General features: G+C 45.2%; 1 protein-coding gene across 4 annotated transcripts in view; it reads left to right on the top strand.

The window, feature by feature from the left end:
• UNC5A (unc-5 netrin receptor A) overlaps nt 1–26,889 on the top strand; it is a 335,992-nt gene that overhangs the window by 218,529 nt on the left and 90,574 nt on the right. For all 4 annotated transcript variants that reach the window (XM_088465535.1, XM_088465533.1, XM_088465532.1 and 1 more), the window contains exon 3: nt 19,558–19,701. In XM_088465535.1, coding sequence (XP_088321661.1) covers nt 19,558–19,701 — 144 coding nt within the window. The remainder of the gene's footprint in view (nt 1–19,557; nt 19,702–26,889) is intronic.

The following is a 26,889-nucleotide window of genomic DNA, read 5'->3' as shown; positions in this document are numbered from 1 at the left end:
AAACTGTGTGCAAGTGTACCTAGAAGCAAAGGGTAGTCACACCAATTATTGATTAGATTTAGGTTTCTCTCCTGTTCATTCACTTTGCATTTTGTTAATAGATAAAAATAAACTATTAACACTTCTATTTTTGAAAGCATTCTTACTATGCAGCATTTTTTCTGCACCTGTCTAAAACTTTTGCAAAGTAATGTATATCATTCAAATGCGGATCGTAACAATATATCGTACACATTATATAGTGTGTGCGCCCAATCCGTAGTTCATTCTGGTCTGCACAGCAAATGGGATGTTTAATGAACGACACGATGCAGTTACATGCAACATGTAATGATACATTGCACCGACGTAGGTTGGATCGCTCAATGTGTACGATGTGATTGTTGTATCGTTTCATCGCATTGCTAGGTCGCACCATCATATGGTATGTAACCAGCTTAACTTACATTTTACAGACTGTATTTGAAAATTGACAGTTAGAAGTTGTCATTAGGAAGGCGCGTGGAGGGGTGCAGACCTCACTGAGTGTCACCCTGCGAGGGGGTGACACGTTGACCGGAAACTGGGTGCTGCACTGTGATGTTATTGTGCCACGCCCAGCTCCTGGTCACTGAGTCAGTGCGGGGAGAGTCTCTGGAGGCAGTCTGGCATCTACGGGAGTGCTGGGCACACCCCCAGAGCGATGAATCAAGGGGGTGCCTTCCATGCGAGGCCACTCCTTTTTTTGGTGCTTGCAGCAGGTTTATTTGGTGCACTGGGTGTCACTGACCCCAGTGACAGCACTGGTTAGGAGCTGATTGGTTGGTATCTCTCTCCACTTTATCTCTCTCCACTTTATCTCTCTCCAAGATTTGATAAATCTCCCCAATTGCATGGGAGTTCTCTGGTAATAAATAAATATAGATCAAGCCATATAGCTCTGAGAGGTTAAAGGTAAAAGAAAAACTGCCATTTTAGAAGCACTATGTAAAAGGCTACTAAACATTAGCAGCTGTACATAGCTAAGCTATTAATATAACTTATCAATATATGTATATGTAAAAGACATATGTAGCTGCTATGCTATGTAACTGAGTGGAAAATATTGCTCTGCTTTATTCCATTTCAGGCTTTGCAGAGGCTGACTGCAGTGTCCTTCGTTAGGAGGATTATGCAGGTATTCTGCTTTGTGTAGAAAATACATCTGTCCACAATCACATCTTTAAGAAAAATATACAAGCTCAGGCAAATTTTCATATATACTTGTGAGAATCATTAGTTGCATTTAATGTTTTTAATGTCAAGCAGAATTCACAGCTCTTGATAGAAATCACAATAGATAATATGTTATATTATATGATTCAGCACACAAAGCAAAACCGTTTTCATTCAGCTGCTGAGCATTTTGAGATTGAAGCGGGGTTAGCCGCAAGTGCGCCACAAATCTCTGAAGCACTTTGCCTTCATTACATACTTGCCTACTGTCGAAGCATTATGAAAGCAACAGCTATGAGCCTGGCACCGAAGAGGGCGTCTACTGCCTCCGTCTGAGAAATGTATCATAAATCTGAATTATGTCCTACAACTGCAAATGAGCCCCAAAGCAGTTGCATAGCAGTTAGTTCAGCACACACACATATATATGCAGAGCCGGCTCCAGGTCTAACAGCACCCTGTGTGAGAATGACGTGCGGTGAGGTAAATGGCTGGAGAGGCAGTGGCTAGGATCAGAGCCAGATTTACACATACATACAGTATAGGAACACGAGGGTTCATGTGGGCATTATACAAAGGTGCAGCAGTATATAGTGCTTGAAATCTGGAGAGAGCAGAGCCGGATTTAGACCTCATGGGGCCCTAGGCAAGATACTAGTTTGGGGCAAACCACCCTCAAACAATCCTGTGCATATATTACAGTAGGTATCGCTGGAGCAAGATACACACATCAAATTATATACACACACATCATAGATATATATATATATACAATCAGGTACATAAATATTGGGACATTGACAGAATTTTCATATTTTGGCCTCTATTCACCACCACAATGGCTTTGAAATGAAACAAACAAGATGTCCATTGACTGCAGACTTTCAGATTTAATTTGAGGGTAATTACATCCAAATCAGGTGAACGGTGTAGGAATTACAACGGTTTCTACTTTCTATATGTGCCTCCCACTTTTTAAGGGGCCAAAAGTAATGGGACTATCAACTCAAAAGCTATTTTATGGACAGGTGCGGGCTATTCCCTCATTATTTCATTATCAATTAAGCAGGTAAAAGGTCTGGAGTTGATTCTAGGTGTGACATTTGCATTTGGAATCAGTTGCTGTCGACTCTCAATATGAGATCCAAAGAGCTGTCACTATCAGTGAAGCAAGCCATCATTAGGCTGAAAAATCAAAACAAACCCATCAGAGAGATAGCAAAAACATTAGGTGTGGCCAAATCAACTGTTTGGAACATTCTTAAAAAGAAAGAACGCACCTGAGAGCTCAGCAACACCAAAAGACAGGAAGACCACGGAAAACAACTATGGTGGATAACAGAAGAATTATTTCCCTGGTGAAGAAAAACCCCTTCACAACAGTTGGCCAAATCAAGAACACTCTCCAGGAGGTAGGTGTATATGTGTCAAAGTCAACAGTCAAGAGAAGACTTCACAAGAGTGAATATAGAGGGTTCACCACAAGATGCAAACCATTGGTGAGCCTCAAAAACAGGAAGACCAGATTAGAGTTTACCAAACAACATCTAAAAAAGCCATTACATTCTGGAACAACATCCTATGGACAGATGAGACAAAGATCAACTTGTACCAGAGTGATGGGAAGAGAAGAGTATGGAGAAGGAAAGGAACTGCTCATGATCCAAAACATGCCACCTCATCAGTGAAGCATGGTGGTGGTAGTGTCATGGCATGGGCATGTATGGCTGCCAATGGAACTGGTTCCCTTGTATTTATTGATGATGTGACTGCTGACATAAGCAGCAGAATGAATTCTGAAGTGTTTCTTGCAATATTATATGCTCATATTCAGTCAAATGCTCCAGAACTCAATGGACGGCGCTTCACAGTGCAGATGGACAATGACCCGAAGCATACTGCAAAAGCAACCAAAGAGTTTTTTAAGGCTAAAAAGTGGAATGTTATGCAATGGCCAAGTCAATCCCCTGACCTGAATTTGATTGAGCATGCATTTCACTTGATGAAGACAAAACTGAAGGGAAAATGCCCCAAGAACAAGCAGGAACTGAAGACATTTGCAGTAGAGGCCTGGCAGAGCATCACCAAGGATGAAACCCAGCGTCTGGTGATGTCTATGCGTTCCAGACTTCAGGCTGTAATTGCCTGCAAAGGATTTGCAACAAAGTATTAAAAAGTGAAAGTTACGTTTAGGATTGTTTAGTTTGTCCCATTACTTTTGGCCCCTTAAAAAGTGGGAGGCACATATAGAAACCGTTGTAATTCCTACACCGTTTACCTGATTTGGATGTAATTACCCTCAAATTAAATCTGAAAGTCTGCAGTTAAAGCACATCTTGTTTGTTTCATTTCAAAGCCATTGTGGTGGTGAATAGAGGCCAAAATATGAATATTATGTCAATATCCCAATATTTATGCACCTGACATATATACACACACACAGTATGTGTGTGTGTTTAACTTGCTTCGGTGACACTACTGTAATACATGCAGTTCTTATAGTTGGTGTAAACAAATACACACTGAAAACACTAATTTAAAAAACATGAGAGCAAGGCAAAGCATCAAATATGACACAGAATACTACTTGCGCACACGCATACACACATACACTAACAGTTGTAGTGTGATTTTAAGTGAACGGTCAAGGACCTCCTTTTGCAAACCTGCAATGTAGAATAGGAGGAATGGGGGACAAACAGAGGTAGACGGGAGGAAAGGGGAACAAACTGAGGTAGACGAGAGTTATGGGGGACAAACAGCGGTAGACAGTAGTTATAGGGGACAGAGGGCGGGATGTACTAAAGGAAAAATGTGGTAAAAACCCAGTTTTCGGGGGTTTTACCACATTTCCATATGTACTAATCCCCGCCCACCCTTTTTTCGGCGCGGAGGGTAACGTCAGAAAAACCTGGCGTTACACTATAGAAGCCTATGGGCTTTTTACCAGACCCCGCACCCGACGCTTCACCGCCGCCCCCCAGCGCTGACCCCCAATCACCTGCTGTCCATGGTCACCGGCCCGTGCTCCTCCTGGGTCCTCCATCTCCTCCTCCTCCTAATCTTCTGGGTGCAGGGAGGAGGAGGAGGAGGAGCCCGGGGCTTCCTGCACATGACCAGCAGGAAGCTCCCGGGGCTCAGAGGGGACGGGGTCCCACAGAGTCCTCATCACCAGGAATCGGCTGCCTCGCAATGGGTAGCTCTTGTCGCAAGAGCTGTCCTTTGCGATACTAATCGCATATGTTATATCGATTCCTACCTGTCTATACCTTCTAAAATTGTCATTTAGCGTTATGAGTCGCACAAGAAATAATTGCTTTCAGACTTTGAGTGTGGTTCCAAAGCACAAAACGTTATTATTCAATCTAAAATACAGATGGTTACACACTGTGATCTAAATACAATTAGCACAAATAAATTATACAGACCCAAGGTACAGTCGTTACATATGCACGCGCTCTGGACCCAGATCCCGGCATCAAAGATGAAATTTCCGTCAACAGCAAAGCAAGAACACTGGCATCCAGGTTTAGAGAGCCCTCATATATACTCTAGCAGAGATAGGTAATACAATAGAACAGTTTGGGATGATTCCATTGGTTCTTCTTCCTGGTTCTTCTGTTACAGTATAGTTCATAGGCCAATTCGTATGGACACAATCCAGTCTCCAACAGCTCTTTGTGTCCTGTTTCCCGCTGCATAATAAATCTAAGCTGGTTACATTACAGAGTGCATTTTAATGTTTAACTCTCTAAGGTCCATAGTTTGCAGACACATGTTGCGATCTTCTCACCGATGATACCGGAAATCTGCAAAGACACAGTGGATCAGTACAACACCAAACACGGTCTGCTTACCATGTACTAAACCTTAGATATCAAATTACATTTATTTCACAACATTAATAATACTGAATAAACATTGAATATTACACCTTAATGCTAGGGAACCTTTTTATGTAAGTGTGCAATGTGTAAGTGTTGGGGAATTGAGAAAAGACGCTAGTTAGCGTTGTGCGACTGCGTGTTTGTGGAGTACACCATGGTACGTGTTTTGCAGGGTTGATCATTTTATATGTTTTAGTGACTGCCTGTATTTATATGATGAGGACTTTAAACTTCTTTCCATTGCGTGGGAATCGCACGACGCTAAATAATAGCATCGCCGTATGTACTTAAAATGGGTGAGATTCACTAAAATGGCGCTGGGCGGCCAGTCGCAAAATGGCGTCTCATTGCCATTCGCAAAATGGTGTCATGCAGATTTAATTTTAATCCGGTCCTGTCTCAGCCAATTATCCGGCTTCAACAGTTAGTACATATGCGATTAGTAAGGTTGCGGTGACTGGCGGAATGGTCACCACAACCTTAGTACATCCCGCCCAGAGAGAGATGGGAAGAATGGGGGACAAACAGAGGGAGAAGGGAGGAGAGCAGGACAAACAAAGGTAGTTTGGAGCAAAGGGGAACAAACATAGGTAGACCAGGGTAAAGGGGGACAAACAGAGGTAGACAAGAGTAAGAGGGGACAAAGAGGTGGACAGGTCTAAAGGGGGACAAATAGAAGTAGACAAGAGTAAAGGAGGACAAACAGAGGTAGACGGGAGGAGATCGAGACAAGCAGAGGTAGTTTGGAGTAAAGGGGGACAAACAGAGGGAGACGGCAGGAAAGGGGGACAAACATAGGGAGGCTGGAGGAATGAGGGACAAACAGAGGCAGACTGGAGTAGAGGGGGACAAACAGAGGGAGACGGCAGGAAAGTGGGACAAATATAGAGAGACGGGAGGAATGGGGGACAAAGAGGGGGACGGAAGAAGGGGGACAAACAGAGGGAGACGGGAGGAATGGGGGGCAAACAGAGGTAGATGGGAGTAAGGGGGGATAAACAGAGGGAGAAGGGAGGAAAGGGGAAGAACATGATGAGACAGGGGGATGTACAGAGGTAGCCTCAGTGAATATATATATATATATATATATAAACAGTATTTTAATACACACACAGTATGTATATATATATATTATATATATATATATATATGTATATATATATAGTGTGTGTGTATTAAAATACTGTTTATATATATATATATATATATAGTCAAAAATCCACTGCACTCGCCACTCCCAGATTTGGGGTGCAATCCTGCACTCGCCATTTCCAGCCTGGGGTGCAAAGTGGCTTGTGAACACATTGCTTAAGTAAATAAAATCGGAAAACTCAGCACTCACCATTTTTAAATCGCTCACAATAATACATAAATAATGGGGATTTGGTTCATGTATTGATCAATGCATTTAAGCCTGCAGCCCACATCACGGGACCCCACTTCTCTGCAGGTCCTACACTATCCGTTGTTTGGTGACTGCCTTTCCTTGAAAAGCCATAAGTTAGTTAGCAGGTGAGCTTTAAACCAGTTAACATGTTTTCCAATTAAACTCTGTGATAGCAGCTACCAGGTTTCCATAAGTATGACGGATAGTGTAGGACCTGCAGAGAAATGGGGTCCCGTGATGTGGGCTGCAGGCTTAAATGCAGTGATCAATCCATGAACCAAACCCCAATTATTTATGTATTATTGTGAGTGATTTAAAAATGGTGAGTGCTGAGCTTTCTGTTTTTATTTATTTATATATATATATATATATATATATATACACACACACATACTATATATATATATATATAAATAAAAAACACAGCTAGATAGAGCTGTGTAGTTTAACACTATAAAAATAGTTTTTCAGATAAACTTACCCACTGGGTCATGTTGTTGCACCTGTCAGCAGAGCACCAGTGGTCGGAGCAGGAGGATGTTTCTCTTTTGGGGGGGATTAGGTGGTTGGAGCCGGTGGAGGCTGCTTGGGGAGGGGCAGGTGGTTGGAGCCGGCTGCTTCAGTGGGAGCAGGTGGTTGGAGCCAGAGGAGGCTGCTTGCTTCATTGCGAGGGGGAGGGGGGAGTTGGTCGGAGGCTTGGAGCTGGAGGAGACTGCTTGCCATACTGCGGAGGAGGGAGGGAGGGGGGCAAGTGGACGAAGCCGGAGTAGGCTGCTTGCTTCACTGCGAGTGGGGGTGAGGTGGTTAGATGCTTGGAGCCAGAGCAGGCTCCAACAGTTCACACTGACTTCCATAGTAGGGGCAGGGCCCCGGAATGTGCTGCTCCTGTGTGTCTCCCCTCTCCGGTCCGATGCTAGTAGCAGTAGCAGTTCAACTTCAAAGCACAGCTCAGCAGATTCACTTCAGGGCCTGATTTCAAGGGGTGGGGGCCCGGCCACGGGCCCCTTTGCACCTGACAGGCCCTAGGCGGGCGCCTAGGTTGCCTTATGGTAAATCCGTCCCTGGGTGAGAGGGGCGGCAGTGTTGCACAGGGTGCACTGCCGTCCAGATATGGCGCTGTGCAACAGTGCCCGGAGCGTCTTCAATATGCTCCAGGCAGCTGTAGCATCCAATGGATGTGCCCATGACTGGAGACTGTGGTGTAGCTGTCTCACCAATGTATTCACTGTTCCTAAGTCTTCAGCAGCGTGAATGCCCCAGGAATCTTGAGTAACCTGGGGGCTACTGTACTCAGATAACCAATGTTCACACAGATGATCCGATGTTTTCGGACACAGCAGCGGGTCAACGAAGCTGGCAGGAGGCATTTATTTACACAAAATGCCTCCTGCGGCATTAGCAAATTAGCACATAGCCGCTGCATACGAAGACGCTGTGGGTGTATGATTAGCGTACATCTCTGAATCAGGCCTTACATCCTTAATAACTACATGAAGATACAATATTTACCTCTAGAGATTTCAAGGCCTCTGTATCTGCTCTAATCTGCAGAGCATTGCATCATTAACTCGATGCTCCATTATTGGAAAACTAAACATGCTTTTTACATTAACTATATTACATTTAAAACCATTTACAGTAGTATTCTCGCATTTATTCCCATATTTCAGTAACCAGATCATATACAGCCATGGTCTAAAGTTTTGAGAATGACACAAGTATTGGCAATTAATTGCAGTTCATCTGATCACTCTTCATAAACACACTGAAGCAGCAGACTTTGTGAAAACTGAAAACCAATACTTGTGTCATTCTCAAAACTATTGGCCATGGCTGTAGGTAGTAAAAACAGTTAACTGTAAATCCATGTCCCTAAAGACTAAGCCCTGCTTTCTTTTAAAGCATAGTACCATAAAATAGTATTTACCAATTTAGAAAGCTGTTTTCAGCTTTAACAGAGTTTATGTATTTCCAAATCCATTATGGAATCGAAGAGTGGCAAAACAGTTTAGAATGTTTCCCCATCTTTTTCTTTTAGTGCAATATGAATACTGTTAGGATGTAGTTTATATCCCGGCAGTCAGAATGCCTGCGCCGGAATCCTGACACCCGTCAGAATCCTGGTGCCACATCCCGACCGCCGGCATCCTGTGGGGCTAGGGGGAGGGTTAGGTAGTGTAGTGGGGTTAAGGGGAGGGTTAGGAGTCAGAGTTAGGCATTAGGGGGAGTGTAAGGGTTAAGCACTAGGGGGAGGGTTGGGGATAGGATGCGGGGGGGGAGGTTAGGGATAGGCTGCATGGTGGGAGGGTTAGGTTTAGGGTATGATTAGGATACTTGCCGACAGGTGTCTGTATCCTGTCGGGATGCTGGCATCCAGATTCTGGATCCTGAGCGCCGGTATGCCATACCCAACCCATACAGTCACTTTGTTGTTGTGACAAATCTAAGTTACAGTGTCTTGGAAAAAGATGCAAAGACACACACATCATCCTACCACAAATTAGTTCAATCAACAAAAGGTCAATTAACTGAAAGATGCATCTTTTGTACCTGTTGTCAGGTCCGGTAAGAAATATCTTGCGGCCCAGTCTATTCATATCTTTGGCCCCCAACATCACTCCTAAGCTGATCAGCTTAAGCTTTTGCTTACCTTTATGGTAGTTTCTCTGCAACAGGGAACCTCTGATTAATCCTCCCGGGGCAGATGGTGACTTCAGTTGGGATTCACTAGTCATGTAGAAGATCACATTCTCCTGAAGATGCCTGTTTGCGTAGGAATATATTTAAGTTTTGTGACCTTACCTGATCAAACTTTATATTATTGCTAATAATTGTATAACATTGCTATCTATTATGGTGTCTTAACCCCAGCCTTTTCCTTCTAATCTTAAAAATTGTGGATAATCTCCAGACCCTTCCCCCATTTCTCTCCAGCCTAATCTCCCCTGTGTCTCTTCAGTAGCTCTCCCTCCCCTGGTGCTTTTTTCAATAGAGTATTAATATCTTGTTGTCAGAGGGGAGACTCAGCTCGTCACTGCCTCGCCTCTCGTCTCTCTTTGTATTTGCAGCAGAATGCTGCAAATTTGGGAAGTTTTGACAATGAAATTGATTAGATTAATACAAAGAAAATATTTATAATATAGAGGGTGAGATGCATGATGCATCGCACTTGCGGTGCGATGCATTCCGCCAGTCATTGCATGCATGTCGGCATTGGTAACGCCGGTATGCATGACGATCCCCGCAAAGGATCGATCTGTCGGTTAGAGCGACCCTTTGTGGTGGAGGGGCTTCCGTGGGGGGTGCTGAGAGAGATCCCTCAGCACTCTCCCGATAGAAGCCCATAGGCTTCTATGGGTAATGCCATCAGTAAGATGGCGTTACCCACCGCAACCAAGTCCCAGAATATGAGATATGCGGTCCAACCCGCATTTACTGGGTTTTACAACATTTCTTGGCTTTCTGCATCCAGCCCTGAATCTGTTATAAATATATTCTTGGTATTATTCTACTCATCAGATAAGACAGGTGAGGCTCTGCCTCCCCTGACTGCATATTACTGTTACGAAGTGGTCTATTCACTAAGCCTTGGAGAGAGATAAGACAGAGAAAGATAAGTCCCAGCCAATCAGCTCCTAACTGTCATTTTTCAAACACAGCCTGTAAACTGACAGTTAGGAGCTGATTGGCAGGGAATTATCTTTCTCCAGTTTATCTCTCGCCAAGGCTTAGTGAACAGACTCCAAATTCACTTATGCATTTGGATTTACAGGAACATAGAAAATCAAACATAGTACATTTTGTTCTTGATAACAAAACATTTAAAAGCATGATTGTTTCAGGTTTTTTTCTTAAAATATTTTGGCAAGTAATTTAAATGAAAACCATTTAGTGTAGGCAACCCACTGACCGGCTTTGTAGAGTCATAAAAGATGTAGTTAGCAGTTAAAAGCTGGAAAATCCCTGTCAATGACTATGTAGATGGGTTACAGCAGCTTTGCACCAGGGACTGCATAATTATGCAAGTAGGATGTCATAGGGTTAACTTGCTAGGGATCAGTGATTGGTTAATTGAAAAGCAGGCTGGCTTAGTAGGATAGGGGCTGAATCTGAGTTCTGAGTGGGGGTTTATAAAATCATCAGAATGACCATGGCTACAAGATGGAGGGGTATTGCTAACCAGCCGGTGACTTGCATAGCATTTTACAATTAGAAGCATTAGGCAACGCTTTAATTACCCCACACACATACAGACCCACACACACAGATACACAAATCTCCATAACAGTTTTGAACACACCATTCAGAGCCAGATCACCCCCACTAGGGTCCAACCAGTCAGTAGCAGTTTAGGTTGACTAACAGTGCAGTGCTTCGTTAACTGGTTCCATCCACAACAAGCAGAGCTACACCCCATCCACATAGAAGGGTAAAAGCATTACCATTGGAGTGGAAACTTTGATGGTTTTGAACCAATGTTTTATGATGGCCACCACTAGATCTTTCCCCTCTACTTTATTCTCCTCTGTTTACTGCTCTTCTTTGATTGGTTCAGTAACATATTTAGAAATCATTTTACGTATCTAGTGCAGGCATTCAGGAGGGAAATTAGGGATGTATCTAATGGTAACCTTTGACATTTCAGCACACAATCACTTTGGAAAATATCATGTCCTTGTTTCACCTCTCAGATGCAGACAAGCATTCCTGGGCCAGAAAGATGCAATTATATAAAGTCTCTAGATACTCTTCTGCCTTCCATAGCTAAGACAGACTCTGCCGTAAGTAGGACTCAGATGGAATTTATTGGTGCTAGGAAGATTGAGTTATGTATCAAACAAGTTTGCTGCAAAAGGAAATTACTAAAATAGAGATTGTCTCATTCAGAAACATTTATTTTATAATGTTGCAAGCTATATAGGAAATTTAATAAGGACACCTTATTAAGTATTAGATTTGTCGTAAAAGGTAAATCAAAGTGGCAGTATCAAAACGTGCAAGTTCAATGTGGTCCTACTTTTCTATTTTAAAACATAAATGGGGCACAAATAGTCTTCATTAAATTAAATGGGTCACATTTCTTTTTGTAACCCTTATACCCACTAGCCAGGGTGTCCAAGGAGGGAGTCAGTGCTACTTTTTACCTTCATCCCAAGGTGCAGAGGGCCAAACCAGGGACATAACCAGAGGTATGGGGGCCCCACAGCAAAATTTCCGCGGGCCCCATAGGTATAATTATGCCCCCGCTGACCCGAAGTCGCCCTTCAGCCCCGCACTCCTTTCCTCCTGAGCCTGGCGCGCCACTTCATCTCTCCTCAGTGAAGCTGGGAGGAGGTGTGGCCATGATCCAGGGATCCACGCCTCCCAGCATCTGTGAGGGAGAGCTGTATCAGAGGAGGGGGGCCCGCAGCACTGATGAACCGTGCATCAAACTGCTTCCTAGTCACAGGCTGCAGTGTGCCAGTGACTAAAAAGCAGTTTGCTGCATGGATTATTAGTGGCTTCTCTTCTTGTAATGGAGCATACACACGGTCAGATGTGTCAGATGAACGATTTGAACAATTGAACGATTTGAACTACGAACGATTTTTGACTGCATTAAAATGACTGAAATCATCCAAAACTGACTGCAAACACATCAAATGTCAGATATCGTTATCTGACCATCGGGAACGCGCATCGTTCATCGTTCATCATTCAGGCATGTCAGATTTTCCTTCAGATATGAACGACTGAACGATTTTTTAAATCGTTATCGTTCAGATCTGAAGAAAAATCTGACCGTGTGTATGCCCCATAATGCGCTGAGGTAGCAGTGGCTCCTGCCCTCTTACCTGAGGCTGCTACTGGTCTGGCCATGGCCGTCCGGGTCCCGGCGCCTGCGCAATAGATCTGATAAATGTACCTACTTAGAACTGACACCAAGAGATAGCTAGTTCAGTATACATTTTATTTTATTTACTCCAGTACCCCCTTCTCCACCAATCACTGTTCTTTAATTGCAACCAGAAGTTGGGCCAATCTATACTAAAATGAAAATGCAGCTCTCTGGACAAACAAAGCTTTCAATCACTGACAAACTGTCAATTATATTGTGTGAGTGTCTCCCAGTTTATTGAAAGCTATTCCCTTAGAAGACTTTTACTGAGAGTAACCAGTAAGTATTTTGAGAGGACTTTAATAGAATTAAGTCTGCTGTCACTCTGCACTGTGGTACATCAGTCACTGTTAACGTGCGTATACACAGTACAAAAAAAATGCATGATATCGATCTATATCGTTATCGTTCAGATCATTCATTTTTTGGTGCCCAACGACCAGCGATGCGCGGCACGTATGGTCGATATTGACCATCGCCCGTGCATGCAGGCCAACCTGGTCAATATCGACAAGTTACATAGAGACCTGCGATCATTGATGTGTCTCTTCACAATTACGTTGTACAGCACCTTTGGTATTAAGGTCTGTTATTCCTAATATGGATACTCCATATTAGGAAATAAGAGACCTTAATACCAAGGGTGCTGTTTTTGTGAAGAGATAGAAATAGTTATCTATCGGAGAATAACAACTGTGAAACAGGCAGACACATTGGGCATGATTAATTACCGATTGCAACTGCGATTACGTACGCAATCAGCCGATTGTTGGGTTCTGCGTATGCATCACATTGCACGTGCGCAAACACTCCACTGCGATCAGGATTGCGATTGTAGTGACTATGCAGACGCATTGCAGAGTGATTGACAGGAAGTGACTGGGGGTAGTGACAGTGGGATGGGCGGCAAAACGCAGGTGAGCCAGTGCGTTTGAGCGCCATTACAGGGGCATGCATAAATTACCATTGCGATGCCATACGCAGCTTGGGCTTTCACTGCGTGCGATGAGGGTAGCAATTCCCGAGTAAGGTCAGGCCTTGTACAAGTGTGCGTGAGGCTCAGATTGTACTCGATGTTACCGATCGTTTCGCAGACTTGCAAAGTGTTACTGATGTGTGTAAGGTAAAGTGAGCGTCCTTATGTTTGCCTGCGACGGCATAGCGATTGCAAACATTACCAAATTTTCGCAGTGAGACTGCGTGCGTAACCGCAACTGTGATCACAATAGAGATCCGTAATGAATCAGGCCACTGTTTTAAAACCATTTTTCTTTTTTCAAACATTTCCAGCTTAAATCACAAGCTATATTTATATTACGCTTCAATGTAACACAGTATCAGGCAGTTTAATTTTAGTTTATAAAAAAATTAACAAAACTAAATTGATAGCTGTATGTAAATTAAGTATGTGCACTGAGGGCCTGATTCAGAGCCGGACGCTATTTGCGCTCGCTCGTTCAGAAAAAGGGGCCGGCTATTTAAATTGAGCACTCGCTCTTTGCGGTCTGTTGCCGCCTCTATGTCTTAGCGAGTGAACGAAACATGCACTCGCTATTTTGTAAAGACGCCCCCTGGCCGCTCGCATCCTACGTCATCTCCGCTATTTATTTGATTAATCGAGTACATCGAAAGGCGTCTGAACTGCTCACAGTGCTTGTTGTAGGATTTTCCTACCGCAATCATGCGAACAGTTCAGGCTAAGAAACAACCAAGTGACGTGGTCGATGACGCTGCTTTGTTAATTATGCACACCCTTAAAACTCCCGTTTTGACCGTTTGGCACGCCTGCGTTCGGATCACCACTCCCCGTTTTCAAGCACTTTCCCCTGTTGCCACCCACAAACGCCTCATCCTGTCACTCAAATTAGCAGGCACTCGCTATTTTGCGAGCGCTCGATTTCCGACCGCAATGACTGGTTGGCGCATGCGCATTACGACCCATACGCATGCGCAGTTGAGCGAACATCGCTCGGAGCGAACGAGTGGCCGCTTACGAGCGGCTCTGAATCAGGCCCTGAGTAAGAAAACCCTTTGTCTCTCTGGACCCATAACTTTACACAAGGGTCATCAGTAGCACTCCTATGTAACTGGTAGGATTAAGATTTATATTATTGGTAGCATCCCTTTATAATTGATAGGATCAATATTTATATTAGATAAGTAAAATCTAATAGCATATATATGAATACCATTATTATCACAAAAAAGTGGAGTGGACAAATATTGGTGCGATCGTGCAGGAATAAAAACTTCTTCTTCCAGGCAGAACATAGGGCCTCATTCAGATGTGGACGCAATGCCGTTATGTATGCAGATTGAACGATTGTTAGCCATTGCGCATGCATGTAAGCAACACTGCGCACGTGCAGCAATTGAATTGCGATTACACTCACACGAAGAATTCACTCGCAAAGTAAGCGACAGGTAGTCGGCGTTTGGGGGAGGTAACAGGGTGGTTACAAAAACTCAGGCGTGTTGGGACCGTTTAAACGCTGCTTTCTGGGCATGCATAAATTAGTCACTTTGCCCTTGCTCGCAGCAGGAGAGCCCTCTGCATGTCTGGATGTCTGGAGACCCGCTATGTCTGCGACAGCTGAGACTTAGAAGGCTGATGGCCGAACCGATCTGCGTTCGATGTTTCTGATTTTGTGCGTGAGTGGTGGATGTGAGATGATTTTAGTGGGCGTCTCTAAGCACTGGACGGTGGGGGAGTCATTAGTATATTTTTGCAATTTGCAATCCGTAAGAGATCGCAGCTGCGATGGTATTTGCATCCACATTTGAATCAGACCCACAGTTCCTTAGAGTCTGCTCTAAATTTCATCCATAGGATATTCTACGCTTGCATCAGTGTCTGTATGTAAATTTTTGAAGGTTCTCCCCTGAGCATGCAGATAGTGATGATGAATTTCTTAAGCATCTTGTAAACATAATAGCATGAAATGTATCCATTTGTTATGCACTCTGTTAGTGGCTATTTACTTAAGTGTATCAATTTGTTTATCTGGGAAAATACACTATTGTACTCCCTCGTTATTTGTATTTATACTTACACCCATTGATGAAGGAATATATATATCTTACGAACAGCGCCGTATCAGGACGGCAGTGCGCCCTGTGCTGCACTGCCGCCCCTCGCACTCCCCAACCCCCCTGAGCGCTTACCTTTTTTCGCCAGGGGGTGGGCGGGATCCTCTTTGGCGTCGCACTGCGAGCGCCAAGCAACATTGCAGGAGGTCTCTCTACAGACCTCCAGAGCCGGACAGTTAGCGGCTGGTGACCTGGGAGGCTTCCGCCCTGTGCGTAGGCACCGGCCGCACCACCCTCCTACGGCCCTGCCTATGAATGAATATTGAGACCCGGAGGAGGCTCAAAGGAACTGTGGGCCTGAATCAGACATGTACGTTAATAATGCCACCGCAGCTGCGTCTTTGGGAAAATATACAAATGTCTCAGCCGCCGGGATTTGTATTGAGACGTCCGCCGGTGGCTTTGCAAATCCAAGCAGCTGTGTAGCTTGGTCACAGATCCGTCAATTATCAGACTTCTGAGTAACTCTATGGTCACACAGACTGGTCACAGGAACTGAGACACATGCGCAGTGCCACTCAGGTGCATGCGCACAGAAATGTGGTGGAACGTTACCCATTACCAGATGAAGACTTTAATACAGTCATTGTGTTTGTATAAGCAAATATTTCATTAAACTCTACTCACTTTTACCTCAGCAAAGTTCACAGGATGTGTTTCAGCATCAAAGCTGGTGGCCCACTGTGAAGAGAACCCAATTCTACAATGAAATACACAAAAATCAAAGTGCATTTATTTAATTACTAAGAATTTGTAGGTTATATTTTTCCACTCTACATGTTAAATCCATGAGATTTGTTTTATTGATGCTGTTCGTATTATAGTTCACAGCTCTTTATATTTATGGTTTTTTTTATTCCTTCAGAAAAATAAGTTGGTTTAAATTAAGGGCACAACTTACTTGTCACAAATTATTTTTAAACTTGAGTCAGCAAACGTGGATTTTCAATTATTTCTATCTATTGTCAGTTACGAGGTAATGGGCACAATCTAAGTATATAGAAATTATAGAAAAAGCGGAAGATCCAAGTTCTCACAATATAACAGTGCATGTACTGGAATTGGGCCTGATTCAGGTCCGGACGATATTTTGTTTCTTCACGCAGATTTCCGGTTATTGGAAAACTGCGCATGTGTAGGTCGGGTCCTGCATCTTGCACACAACGCAGCTGCAGACGTCAGGTGAGTGACAGTTTGTGTCCATTTGGGGGTGGGGAGGAGGAGGTGCCAGCAATGTCTCCCCCGTTTCATGATAGTACCGAGTCTGTGCCATTGGACGCAGATTTCCAGGCCTCGCAACCAGCCAGGAGCCGGCCAGGCTGAGTGAGCTTTAGATGACCGAGGGCAGCAACCTTCGTGACTGATGGTTGCAATGGTGATCTGAAACTGGGTTTATGGACACTGTACTCGGATGGCAGATGCATGCAGGTGTCTGTTTCCTACAGACACCTCTTGCTGCATTTGCATTTATGTGGATGGTATTGAACAGCCACTTTCCTATAGCTATGCAATTCCGTCCACAACGGCATCAGGTCCATAGTACATATATGTATATACAGTGCTTCTTCCTGATGCTGAGGGCTTCATTCAGAGGCGGCTGTACGGTCTACGACCGCACGGCCGCCTCGATGTTTGTCCAGTGCGCATGCGCACGAGGGAGCCGGCTCCTTTGTGCGCATGCGTGAGACCCGCTACAACCGACAGTGCCGGTCATAGCGGGTCTCTTTCCAAAGGGCGCGAGCTGTCGATGTTGATTGACAGCTCGCCCCGTTTGGAAGGCGGGGGGGTGGCCATGGGAAGCCTGCCGTTTGGGGGAGGCCCCACTGACATCACTAGTGATGTCAGTGGAGAGCTTCCGGCTCTGACAGAGCCAGAAACTCTCCGGGGCTTACGACAAGTGAGACCCTACCCTAGGGTCTCGTTGTAAGCGCCGATGGTCGCAATGGTCTATGACCATCGCGACCATCACCCGAACGGTCGTTAGAGCTGTGGGTGTAAACCCACAGCCTAACGACCGAAACAGAGGCGGCCGGTCAGGATGCAAGCGGCCGCCCAGTTTCTGAGCAACCGCTTGCATCCTCCGACCGCCTCTGAATGAGGGCCTGAGTCTTTTTATATGGTATAGTTTCTAATTCTTAGAACTAGATTCAGAAACAGGGATAAATCATTGAAATCATCTCAGAAATGCTATTTATCAAAGTCTGCCGATGGCACAGAGTATCACCATTAGTAACCATGTCCGGCAGCAGCTAGATATCACCGGATGCTCAGCTGATGCAGGGATTATTGATAGATTTGCCCAAAAAGATTTTTCTATCATCACAAAAATAATAAAAATGTGTCTCTGAGGTTATTTTCATTAAAACATAAAACTATTTTCTTTGCACTAATTAGAATAGTAAGAGATTCACTGCTTTTCTTCTCTCTCTTCATCTATTTCTCACTCAGGGGGAAATGTCTCAAGCCTTTGAAAGACAAAGTGGAGAAGTTGTGCAAAAGAACCAATCAGCTTCTGTCATTTATCTAGCACAGTCTTTGAAATGACAGTTGGACGATGATTGGTTGCTACTTCACGTTATCTCTCTCTCTCAGTTTTGATACACCTCCCCCTCTCTCAATTTTACATAGTGTAATGTGTGTTGCACATTTATGGTGAAATTGATAATCCTTGCCTTTATAAATACATGTTATAGAATATCAATATAGTATCCGGCATGTCTGATTGGATGGTAAAGTTATGTCTATTACAAGCAAATAAGCAATGTACTGTGAAAGTCTCCCTTCTAAGCTATAATGATTGTGTAAGCCTTATATAAAGATAGATCATGACAATGATTGGTGGCAGGGTCGTAACTAGGGTATTGCGGCCAGTGTCATGGCACAGGACACCGCAGGGCAGGGGGCGCTGTTTGGGCCTGTCAATTTTCCTGTTTATTATCACTCTCACTGTAGCTTCCTCTTCTTTTATCTCCATCTCCTAACCTCCCCTATCTCTTCCCTGTCCCTTCTTCATGAGGCATGGCTTTTTTCAGGTGCACTATCTTATGTCCCTATTTAAAAAAAACGAGGGGGGGCGCCAAAGCTCTCTCTGGCACAGGGCACCAGAAAGTCTAGTTACGGGTCTGCTTGGTGGTATACACATGCATATGCTGATAAGAGTGCGCATTGAGTATACAAATGGAGAGCATGCTGTTTAGACTAATTGCACAATCATGTGATTTCGGGACTGCAGAGGATACACTGGATTGTGTTGTACAAACTCTGGGCCTGATTAAGAGTTGGGAATAGAGTAAGATAGAGCAAGTAACTGATCATCTTGGTAAAACCATGCTGCACTGCAGGTGGGGCTGACGTAACATGTACAGAGAGCGTTAGATTTGGAACGGGTGTGTCCAAACTGAAATTTAAATTGCAGTGAAAAAATAAAGCTTTCCAGAATTTGTGGGCTACATGCAAAACCAGACAGTATTTACCCTGCATGCAAAACAATGTATGTATTTGCACCCCTTGCTCTATCTTACTCTATACCCAATGCTGAATCAGGCCCTCTGACCACTCCATAGTATACTTCCCTACACTCCCGGAAGTCGTGAAAGGCGCCCGGAAGTGTAGGCAGATCTCCTGCATTCTGGCCACTTCCTAGTGAAGTGGGAAGAATGTGGAGATTTAATGGGGAATTTGCGGGTCTGCGATGAGGGGGCGGGGCTAAATGGTGCAATTTGCGTAATTTAGCCCCACCTCCACATGAAGCCCATGACTTTTCCTGGGAAAGGGGCGGGCCTAATTGCATCACCAGACCCCCCCTCCCCTCCCCCCTTCCCCGAACCAGCCTGCAGGAGCAGCTGTCCAGGGTGCTCTCGGAAAGCATATCTACAAAGTAGGTAAGTATGCTATGGAGTAATGGCACAACAGGGTTTCTTTTAAATGCCCTGTGTGACGGATGCGGGATGTTGTCATTCATCTCAATGAATGTGCGCCATCTGTGTATGGTTGTTCTGTTTCATATAAGTTTTGTTACAAATCAGGAACTATGTAATGAAGAACCTGTTGATTCCTCTTTGCATACTGAAGGTTCCTAACCTGTTTTCATCTATAGCTGTTGTTTTTCTCTATCCTCCTAGGTCTGCCTGTCATGGAAGTAAGGATTGAAATCTCCAGGCAGCAGGTAGAGAAGATCTTTGGATTGGAAGAATATTGGTGTCACTGCGTGGCCTGGAGCTCCTCTGGAACGTCAAAAAGTCAGAAGGCATTTATTCGCATTGCATGTATGTATTCTATCTTTAACTGTATATTATTAGGTTTATATTATATTGGTGCTTAATCCTCTTTATCACAACAGAAACTGCAATTCCTGAGTAGCAGCTTTTATTTTAATGTAAAGCATTTGACTTGGCATTGGCTTGTTGTAGTCCATTGTCATAGTAACAGGATCTCTACTAATGGAATGTACACCAACTATATATGGAATGTACATCTACTATATATTCTGTTATGCATAACCAGTCTCTGGATTGTTGTTTTTCCTATCATTGTGCTAATATTGAAATATAATAATATGCCTTTCCATAGTAGAAATGTATTAGTACATTTATGGGATACTAAAAAAATGTGAAATGGGTGTGAAAACACCCCTTTTCACATTAATTTAGTAAAAAAAAGATTGATAAATAGAGCCCTTGGGACCCTATTTATAAAAAAAAAAATACTAAAAAAAAGGGTGTGTTTTCATATTATTTTAGTATCACATAAATGTATTAAAGGGCACTTGGAGTAGTTTTCATGAAAAACTACTCCAATCCCTTCACTGCGCATATTTTTAGTAAGCAGATCGCCTTTCCAATACTTGTAATGGGAAATGCAAACTGCCTGAGATTTACAAAAAATTAATTGTAAAAAAATAGCGGGAAAGCCCTGTGATAATATCGCCATCTTCAGATGGAGTTATCAGGCTGACAGGCAGAGCAGAGGCGAGAGGAGGTCAGTGCTCAGCGCCTGGTGCAGGTAAGTGTGATCTTGTTTTTTTTTTTACACCAGGGGCAGGGAGACTAGGCAGCAGCCACAGAGGGTAGGGCAGCTGGAGGGGGGATCGGCGGAGTGGGGGTCACCATTGGCGAATGGGTAGCGTCAGCAGTGGGGAGCAGCAATGGTGTGGCAGCGGCGATAGTGGGTGTCAGCAGAGCTGGGCAACTGGACATGAGCAGGTGGTCCAGGGTAGGCTCAGGGGGTGCAGGCGGAGGCAGAGAGCCGGGCTGCAGGACCAGGGGGCCAAGGAAGACAGGCAGCAACAGGGGGGGTGCATGCACATACACATTCTCCCTGTATTTTAAAAAAAAATACAGTGAGAAGTGTGCGGAGGGGATTCACAAGGACAGAACTTTATTGCAAGGGATTTTTGATACATTCCTGTGATATTGCCTAAATTTGCAACCGCATTTGAAATGCGGATTGTAGTAAATAGGGGCCTTGGAGACAGATAGGGCCCTATACTGTATATCATTATTTTTTTAATAAAAAAAAAAAAGGGTGTTTTCACCCCCTTTTAATTTTCACATTATTTTAGTTTCACATATAGGTTGTATTAGAGAGCCTCTGGAGCAGTTTTCGTGAAAAACTACTCCAAGCCCTCTAATTCACAGATCGCATTTCCCATACTTGTAATGGGAAATGCGATCTGCCCAAATTTACTATTGTTCAGTTGTAAAAAAAATTATGTGGAAAGGCCTGTGATAACGCCATCTTCAGATGGCGTTATGCAGGCTTTCCCTCGTTTTCACAACTCCTGGCAGAGCAGAGTCGTGATCCAGCTCCTGTGATCATCTTTGTGTGTCTAAACCCCAAACACCTATCTGCATCCAGGGACCGGTGATCGGTGCTACAATGAAGTCCTCTGTGGCTCCGGTCAGCTGGTTGCAGGGCTCCTGCTCTGTGACCCCCAGTCAGCTGATGTGTGCTGTAAACGGTATCTTAGTTTACAGCACACATCAGGTGACTGGGAACACAGTGCAGGAGCCTGGCGACCAGCTGACCGGAGGACCTCACGTGATCACTGAAGTGCCAGCTCTTACTGGGGAAGATGGCAGGTAGCGGTAGCTGGCAATGGCACATGCACAGACACCTTCTCACAGTATTTTTGGCGAGATGACAAGTGTGCGAAGAGGATTCACAGAGATAGAGCTTTATTGCAAGCTCATTCCCTGCATGCAGATGATAGTACGGCCAGGTGATATTTTCTAATTTCGCAGTGCAAATTTAGTAACAATTACCTCACTACAACCACATTTTAAATGTGGATTCTAGTAAATAGCGGCCTTAAAATTGATAGAGATAAAGTACCAACCAATCAGCTCCTAATTGTAATTTTTCAAAAACAGGGGGTCATTCAGACCCGGTCGCAAGCACCGATGTGCTCGCAACCGGGTCGATGTGTAGCCCTGCGCACGCGCAGCGGCCGCACTGCACTTGCGCAAGCCCCGGAGCGAGAGAGAAACTCTCTCGCTCCGGAGCTCGCTACAAAAGGGGCGGCTGTCGATGTTGATCGACAGCTCGCCCCTTTTTGTAGGCGGGCCGGGGGGGGTGGTTTCCAAAACGGAGGCGTTCCTTAAGGAACGCCTACCGTTTTGTGGGCGGCCGCACTGACATCCATCAGAGCAGAAAGCTCCCTGGGGCTTGTGAGTGCCCAGACCCAACCTTAGGGTCTGGTCGCAAGCCCCGATGGTCGCGATGGTGATCACCATCGCGACCATTACCCTGGTCGCTAGCTAAGCTGTGGGTGGTAACCCACAGCTTAGCTTGCGACCTGGAGGCCGCAGAGATAAAGCTAAGTGTTTAAACGGGCCAGACCAAAAAGGAATCACAAATAGCTTGTTCTATGTAAAATGCTTTGCTTAGAGATATGCAGCTGAGTTATAATTGTTGTTCATTTTTACAGAATGATAATCTCTATGCAGTGCTTTCCAGAATACATTGAATTATTCAGATTATTTCTTGCCCCATTGGAATTTACAATCTAAATTTGCTACCACATTAAAACACGCACGATAGGGGATCTTTATACCATTATTAATTGTAGCTAGTGGTATATTTCGTCTATTGTCGCTGAATCACCTGTTCAGCGAGGTCCAGTGGAGTCTCTCTCTTCTGCAGTGTCCTATTCTGTATTTCCGGCAGCCTAACGTTACTGGCAAGGGTTAATATGGAGTGAGCTTGAGCAGCTGCCATCTGCACTGGAGCATTTCTCTTCAACCGAGGATCCAGCCAAGCCAGGAAGTATTTGCTGAAGCTGAAATGGCTTTGCTGTGTCCCTTATTGCTGGCAATGGAGACATTGGGGGAGATGTATTAACCGCATGTGCGCTGATACCGCTTCTCCCCCATGTATGATTGTGGGGCTGGGTGGTAAATGACAGGGGCGCTATATGTCCCTGTCATTATCGGTGCTGCTATCTACAAGATAGCAGTGCTGATAGGCAGGGCTATGTATGAATGGCCAATTCACCTGGCCGTTCCGCCCACTGCAGCTGTCACTATCGACAGCTACAGCCTGGCAATGCCCTATCCCCACAGCAGAGACAGCGCTGTCCCTGCTGCGGTGGCTGCCAGCTCCAGGGCTGCACACAGGATCTTGCAATACTTGCGAGATCCCGCACATGCTCAGTAGAGCCGGCCGGGACTGAGACACAGCACATCATCACTAGGCTGACGTGCTGTGTACTCAGGCAGGGATCACCGGAGGGGGGAGTTATCACTCCCCCGCTCTGACCGATGAGATGTTCAATACATCTCCTCGTTAGGGAATCGGTCTGTTACACAGCCGGACCTAAGCCCGATGGATGAAATACCAACGCCAGAAGGCCAGCAGATGGAGATCCCGACAGGGTAAGTATTAACCCTATCCCTACCCCTCCCTTAGTGGTGCCTAGCCCTAACCTCCCCCCAGGGGTGTCTAAACCTAACCCCCCCCCGCACCCTAAACCTAACCCTCCCAGGGGGGTGCCTAACCCTATCCTCCACCGGGGGGGCCTGACGCCAACCGCCCCCTTCCCCTAGCTTGTCCGTATCCCTCCAGAGACGTTGACTAATCCTAAAACCTCCCGGGATCCCCTAAACCTAAAATCCCCCCGCACGGCTAACAGCTCCCGACGCCAAGCTTACGTACGTTCGGTATGGCGGGCGTCGGGATTTCGGCGTGGGGCTAATGATAGGCATCAGTATTTAGACGCCTAGCATTAATCCCATGCCGGGCTTTTACTGTCGGGAAGAAGGCGGCTAGCATTTCGGCCGCCAGCTTCCTGTCTACATCTCATCGTTAGTGCTTACTACTTCGCCTAGGTAAAAGAGGCGAAGCAGGAAGCGATATTGTGGCACGTTAAGTGCCACTATAATACATCTGCCCCATTATTCCTAACACCATAGATGGCATCACCTAGCAAAAACAGTAGCTGATGGTACCGTAAATAGTTTAACCTCTTGATAAATTGCTTAAAGCAGTGCAAGCTTTCACTGCTACACAAACTGCCCAATGGGTAGAGTACAGATGTGTCCACATACATCTTACCTCCGTGCACTACAAGTCATTTGAAACATAACGCGTGAGAGGCGTGCAACTCAGTAGCGCCGATCATCTTTTTGTGTGACTTTTTGCCTTCAAATGCATCTTATTCGCAATGTGAATAGGATGCACAAGCAGCTGCTGATGATTAAAATGATAAGCGGCATGCCTATATTCTGTGTGTGACTGCGGGTGTATCTGCTGCGCAAAATACTACGTTACCTTGTCATCGGCTGTGACACTGTAACGTAGTATTTTGCATGCAGATACACCCGCAGTCACACACAGAATATAGGCATGCCGCTTATCATTTTAATCATCAGCAGCTGCTTGTGCGCAGGGCCGGCTCGAGGGATGTACATGCAGTGCGGCTGCACAGGGCGGCATCAATCTGGCCGGCTCGGAGATGGTGAAGAGGAGCTGCATGAGAATCCCCCCCTTCACTCAGCCGCTGGTGTTGAAGGTTTGAGCTCGGGGGGAGTGGGATGGGGATGGGAAGGGGCTGCAGTGCAGCACAGGGAGCACTGCTGCCCTTATATGGACCTGCATAGGGTGCTAACACACCCTGGGCCAGCACTGCTTGTACATCCTGTTCACAGTGCTTTGCGAATAAGACGCATTTGAAGGTAAAAAGTCACACAAAAAGATACTCGCACTACCAAGTCACACCACGGCATGGCACGACTAGAAGGGCTGTTTAACACGAAAGGCAGTAAGAAGTATGTGGGCACATCTGTAGGTGAAAAGATATGTTTTTGCCGACTTTTGTAGGAAAGAAGTATCGGGGCCATTCATTACACAGGTAATGCAGGATATATCATATATATATATCCTGCTTATCTTGCAGCCCTGATACTGTCCGCAGTCCCCATACACTAGTATGGGGAACTTCATTCATCAAACTCATTTTGACTGCAGGCTGGGACCCGGCAGTGCAACGTTCCGGCGCTAGTAATTTATCATCACCGGCAGTGATAGGGATCGCGGCGACAGCTTCTTTTCAGAGCAGCTTTCCCTGCACCAGTGCAAAATTGAATTGCTTCAGTAATGTGCTATGCGATACCGAGTCAGATATTAATATACCAGGGGGCTAAGGGCATATTGATGAATATGCCCCCAAGAAGCTAATTAACCTACCAATATGTTTAGGGACTATGGGGCTATTTGAATGCAAAGGGGCGGGTAGTTACAGAAGCCAGATTACCTACCTAATGCTGATGCGAGATTCCATGCAGCTGATCCGAGAATTCATGTGTTTGCAAGAAGGAACCCATGCCACCCACTGATTTATGCCAACACCGCAACCTTCACCATTAGTATCTGCAATTGCACCATCCAACATGCTCGGTGCAAGATATTGTATCTGTCAGAAATAGGCCTCCTTTTCCCAAATCACACGTAACTCAAGCTACACACCCACAACACATACTTGCCTACCCTCCCGATTTGGTCGGGAGCCTCCCAAAAATCGGCAAGTCTCCCGGCCATGTGTCCGCACCCCCCCCGTGCGATTGTAATTAAAAACCCCGGCAGCGGGGGGGAACGGTGACGTGATTCGCGCTGAACTGCGTCATCGTGGCTCCGCCCCCAGCTGCACAATGCCATTAATCACGGCATTGTGAAGAGGGGGCGAGCCACAATGACGCAATCGTGCTGTCACATCCCCATGCTCCGCCCCCAGCTGCCGGGCCCGCCCCTTTGGCCGCATCATGCCCCCAGCTGTGTAAGCCCGACAACTCCCTCCCGGAAGGAGGGAGCTAAATGTCGGCAAGCTTGCCACAACACTCCCAAGAAACTCCCACAAGTCACAACAGTTTTGTGTGATTGCATTGTTGACTCAAAAACCCCGCCCCACGAAACGCCAACTTTACAGAAAGACAGATCTTGTCAGGTTCCGTCTAATATGACAGAGATACGGAAAATATTGTAAATTGGCATCTGCACATGCGCTGTATGCTTAACACTGACTGATCACTTACAATAAAGCAGTGAGTGGAAGGTCCATAAAACACCAGCAGACATGACATCTCTGAAGTATAAGCTGCAGAACAATCATATACGTTATTGATGATACTTTCAAAGCCACGTGAGGTTTTCATCAGGATATAGTCAGCAAGTGTCAGGGATTTATGTCACTATCCAATTAAAAATATTGAAGTGCAAATTATCATACTATTATAACATCAATTATCAAAACACTTAAACGCAAATTAACACACACTAATATCATTAATTGCTAAAAGAAATACATTAAGCTTGTATTAATGGTTGCAGTTATAGGAAGTAAAATTAAGGAAAACTAGCCGTATAGGACTGCGATTGGAATAACGCGCTACCTTTTGTTTGTCATTGTATTACAAATGACTATAGAAATGGTTTGCTTATCACAGCCCTTTTCACAAAATGCATTCGGAAATGCATTAGCACGCCCACTTTGGCAGTGCGAGCGATCGTTCTGTGCATGCAGACACCCATAAGCGTATGTTGAGATGCCCACTAGCGCACGTCATCTCCAGGAAGCGTTTTAAAACATTGGTACATCGAGGAACATCGGAAGCTAACGCAGTGCTTGTGGTTGCCTTACCCTACCGCAAGCACTGTGAGGACTTCAGTGTAAAAAACAGGCATGTGACGTGTACTATGACACTGTGTGTTAATTATGCACGCCTTAGAAACGGCATTGAAACACTCAGGCACGCCTGCATTCGCACCTCCACTCCCCCGTTATTAGTGTCCTTCCCCTGTTACCACCCACAAACGGCCTCTCCTGTCACTCATTTCACTGGGCTGTCTTTGCTTGGCGAGCGAGCAGTTTGAGATCGCACAGAATAGTTTGCGCACGCGCAGAACAAGGCGTGTGTGTTTGCATACCATCGGGCCGCTTTCGCGCGCACAACGCTTGCGAG

The sequence above is a fragment of the Taudactylus pleione genome, unplaced genomic scaffold (genome assembly GCF_031769625.1).
Source record: "Taudactylus pleione unplaced genomic scaffold, aTauple2 ptg001990l, whole genome shotgun sequence".
In the NCBI taxonomy this organism is placed as follows: Eukaryota; Metazoa; Chordata; class Amphibia; order Anura; family Myobatrachidae; genus Taudactylus; species Taudactylus pleione.
Note: the sequence above shows the minus strand (reverse complement) of the source record. Positions and strands in the feature narration are given on the sequence as shown.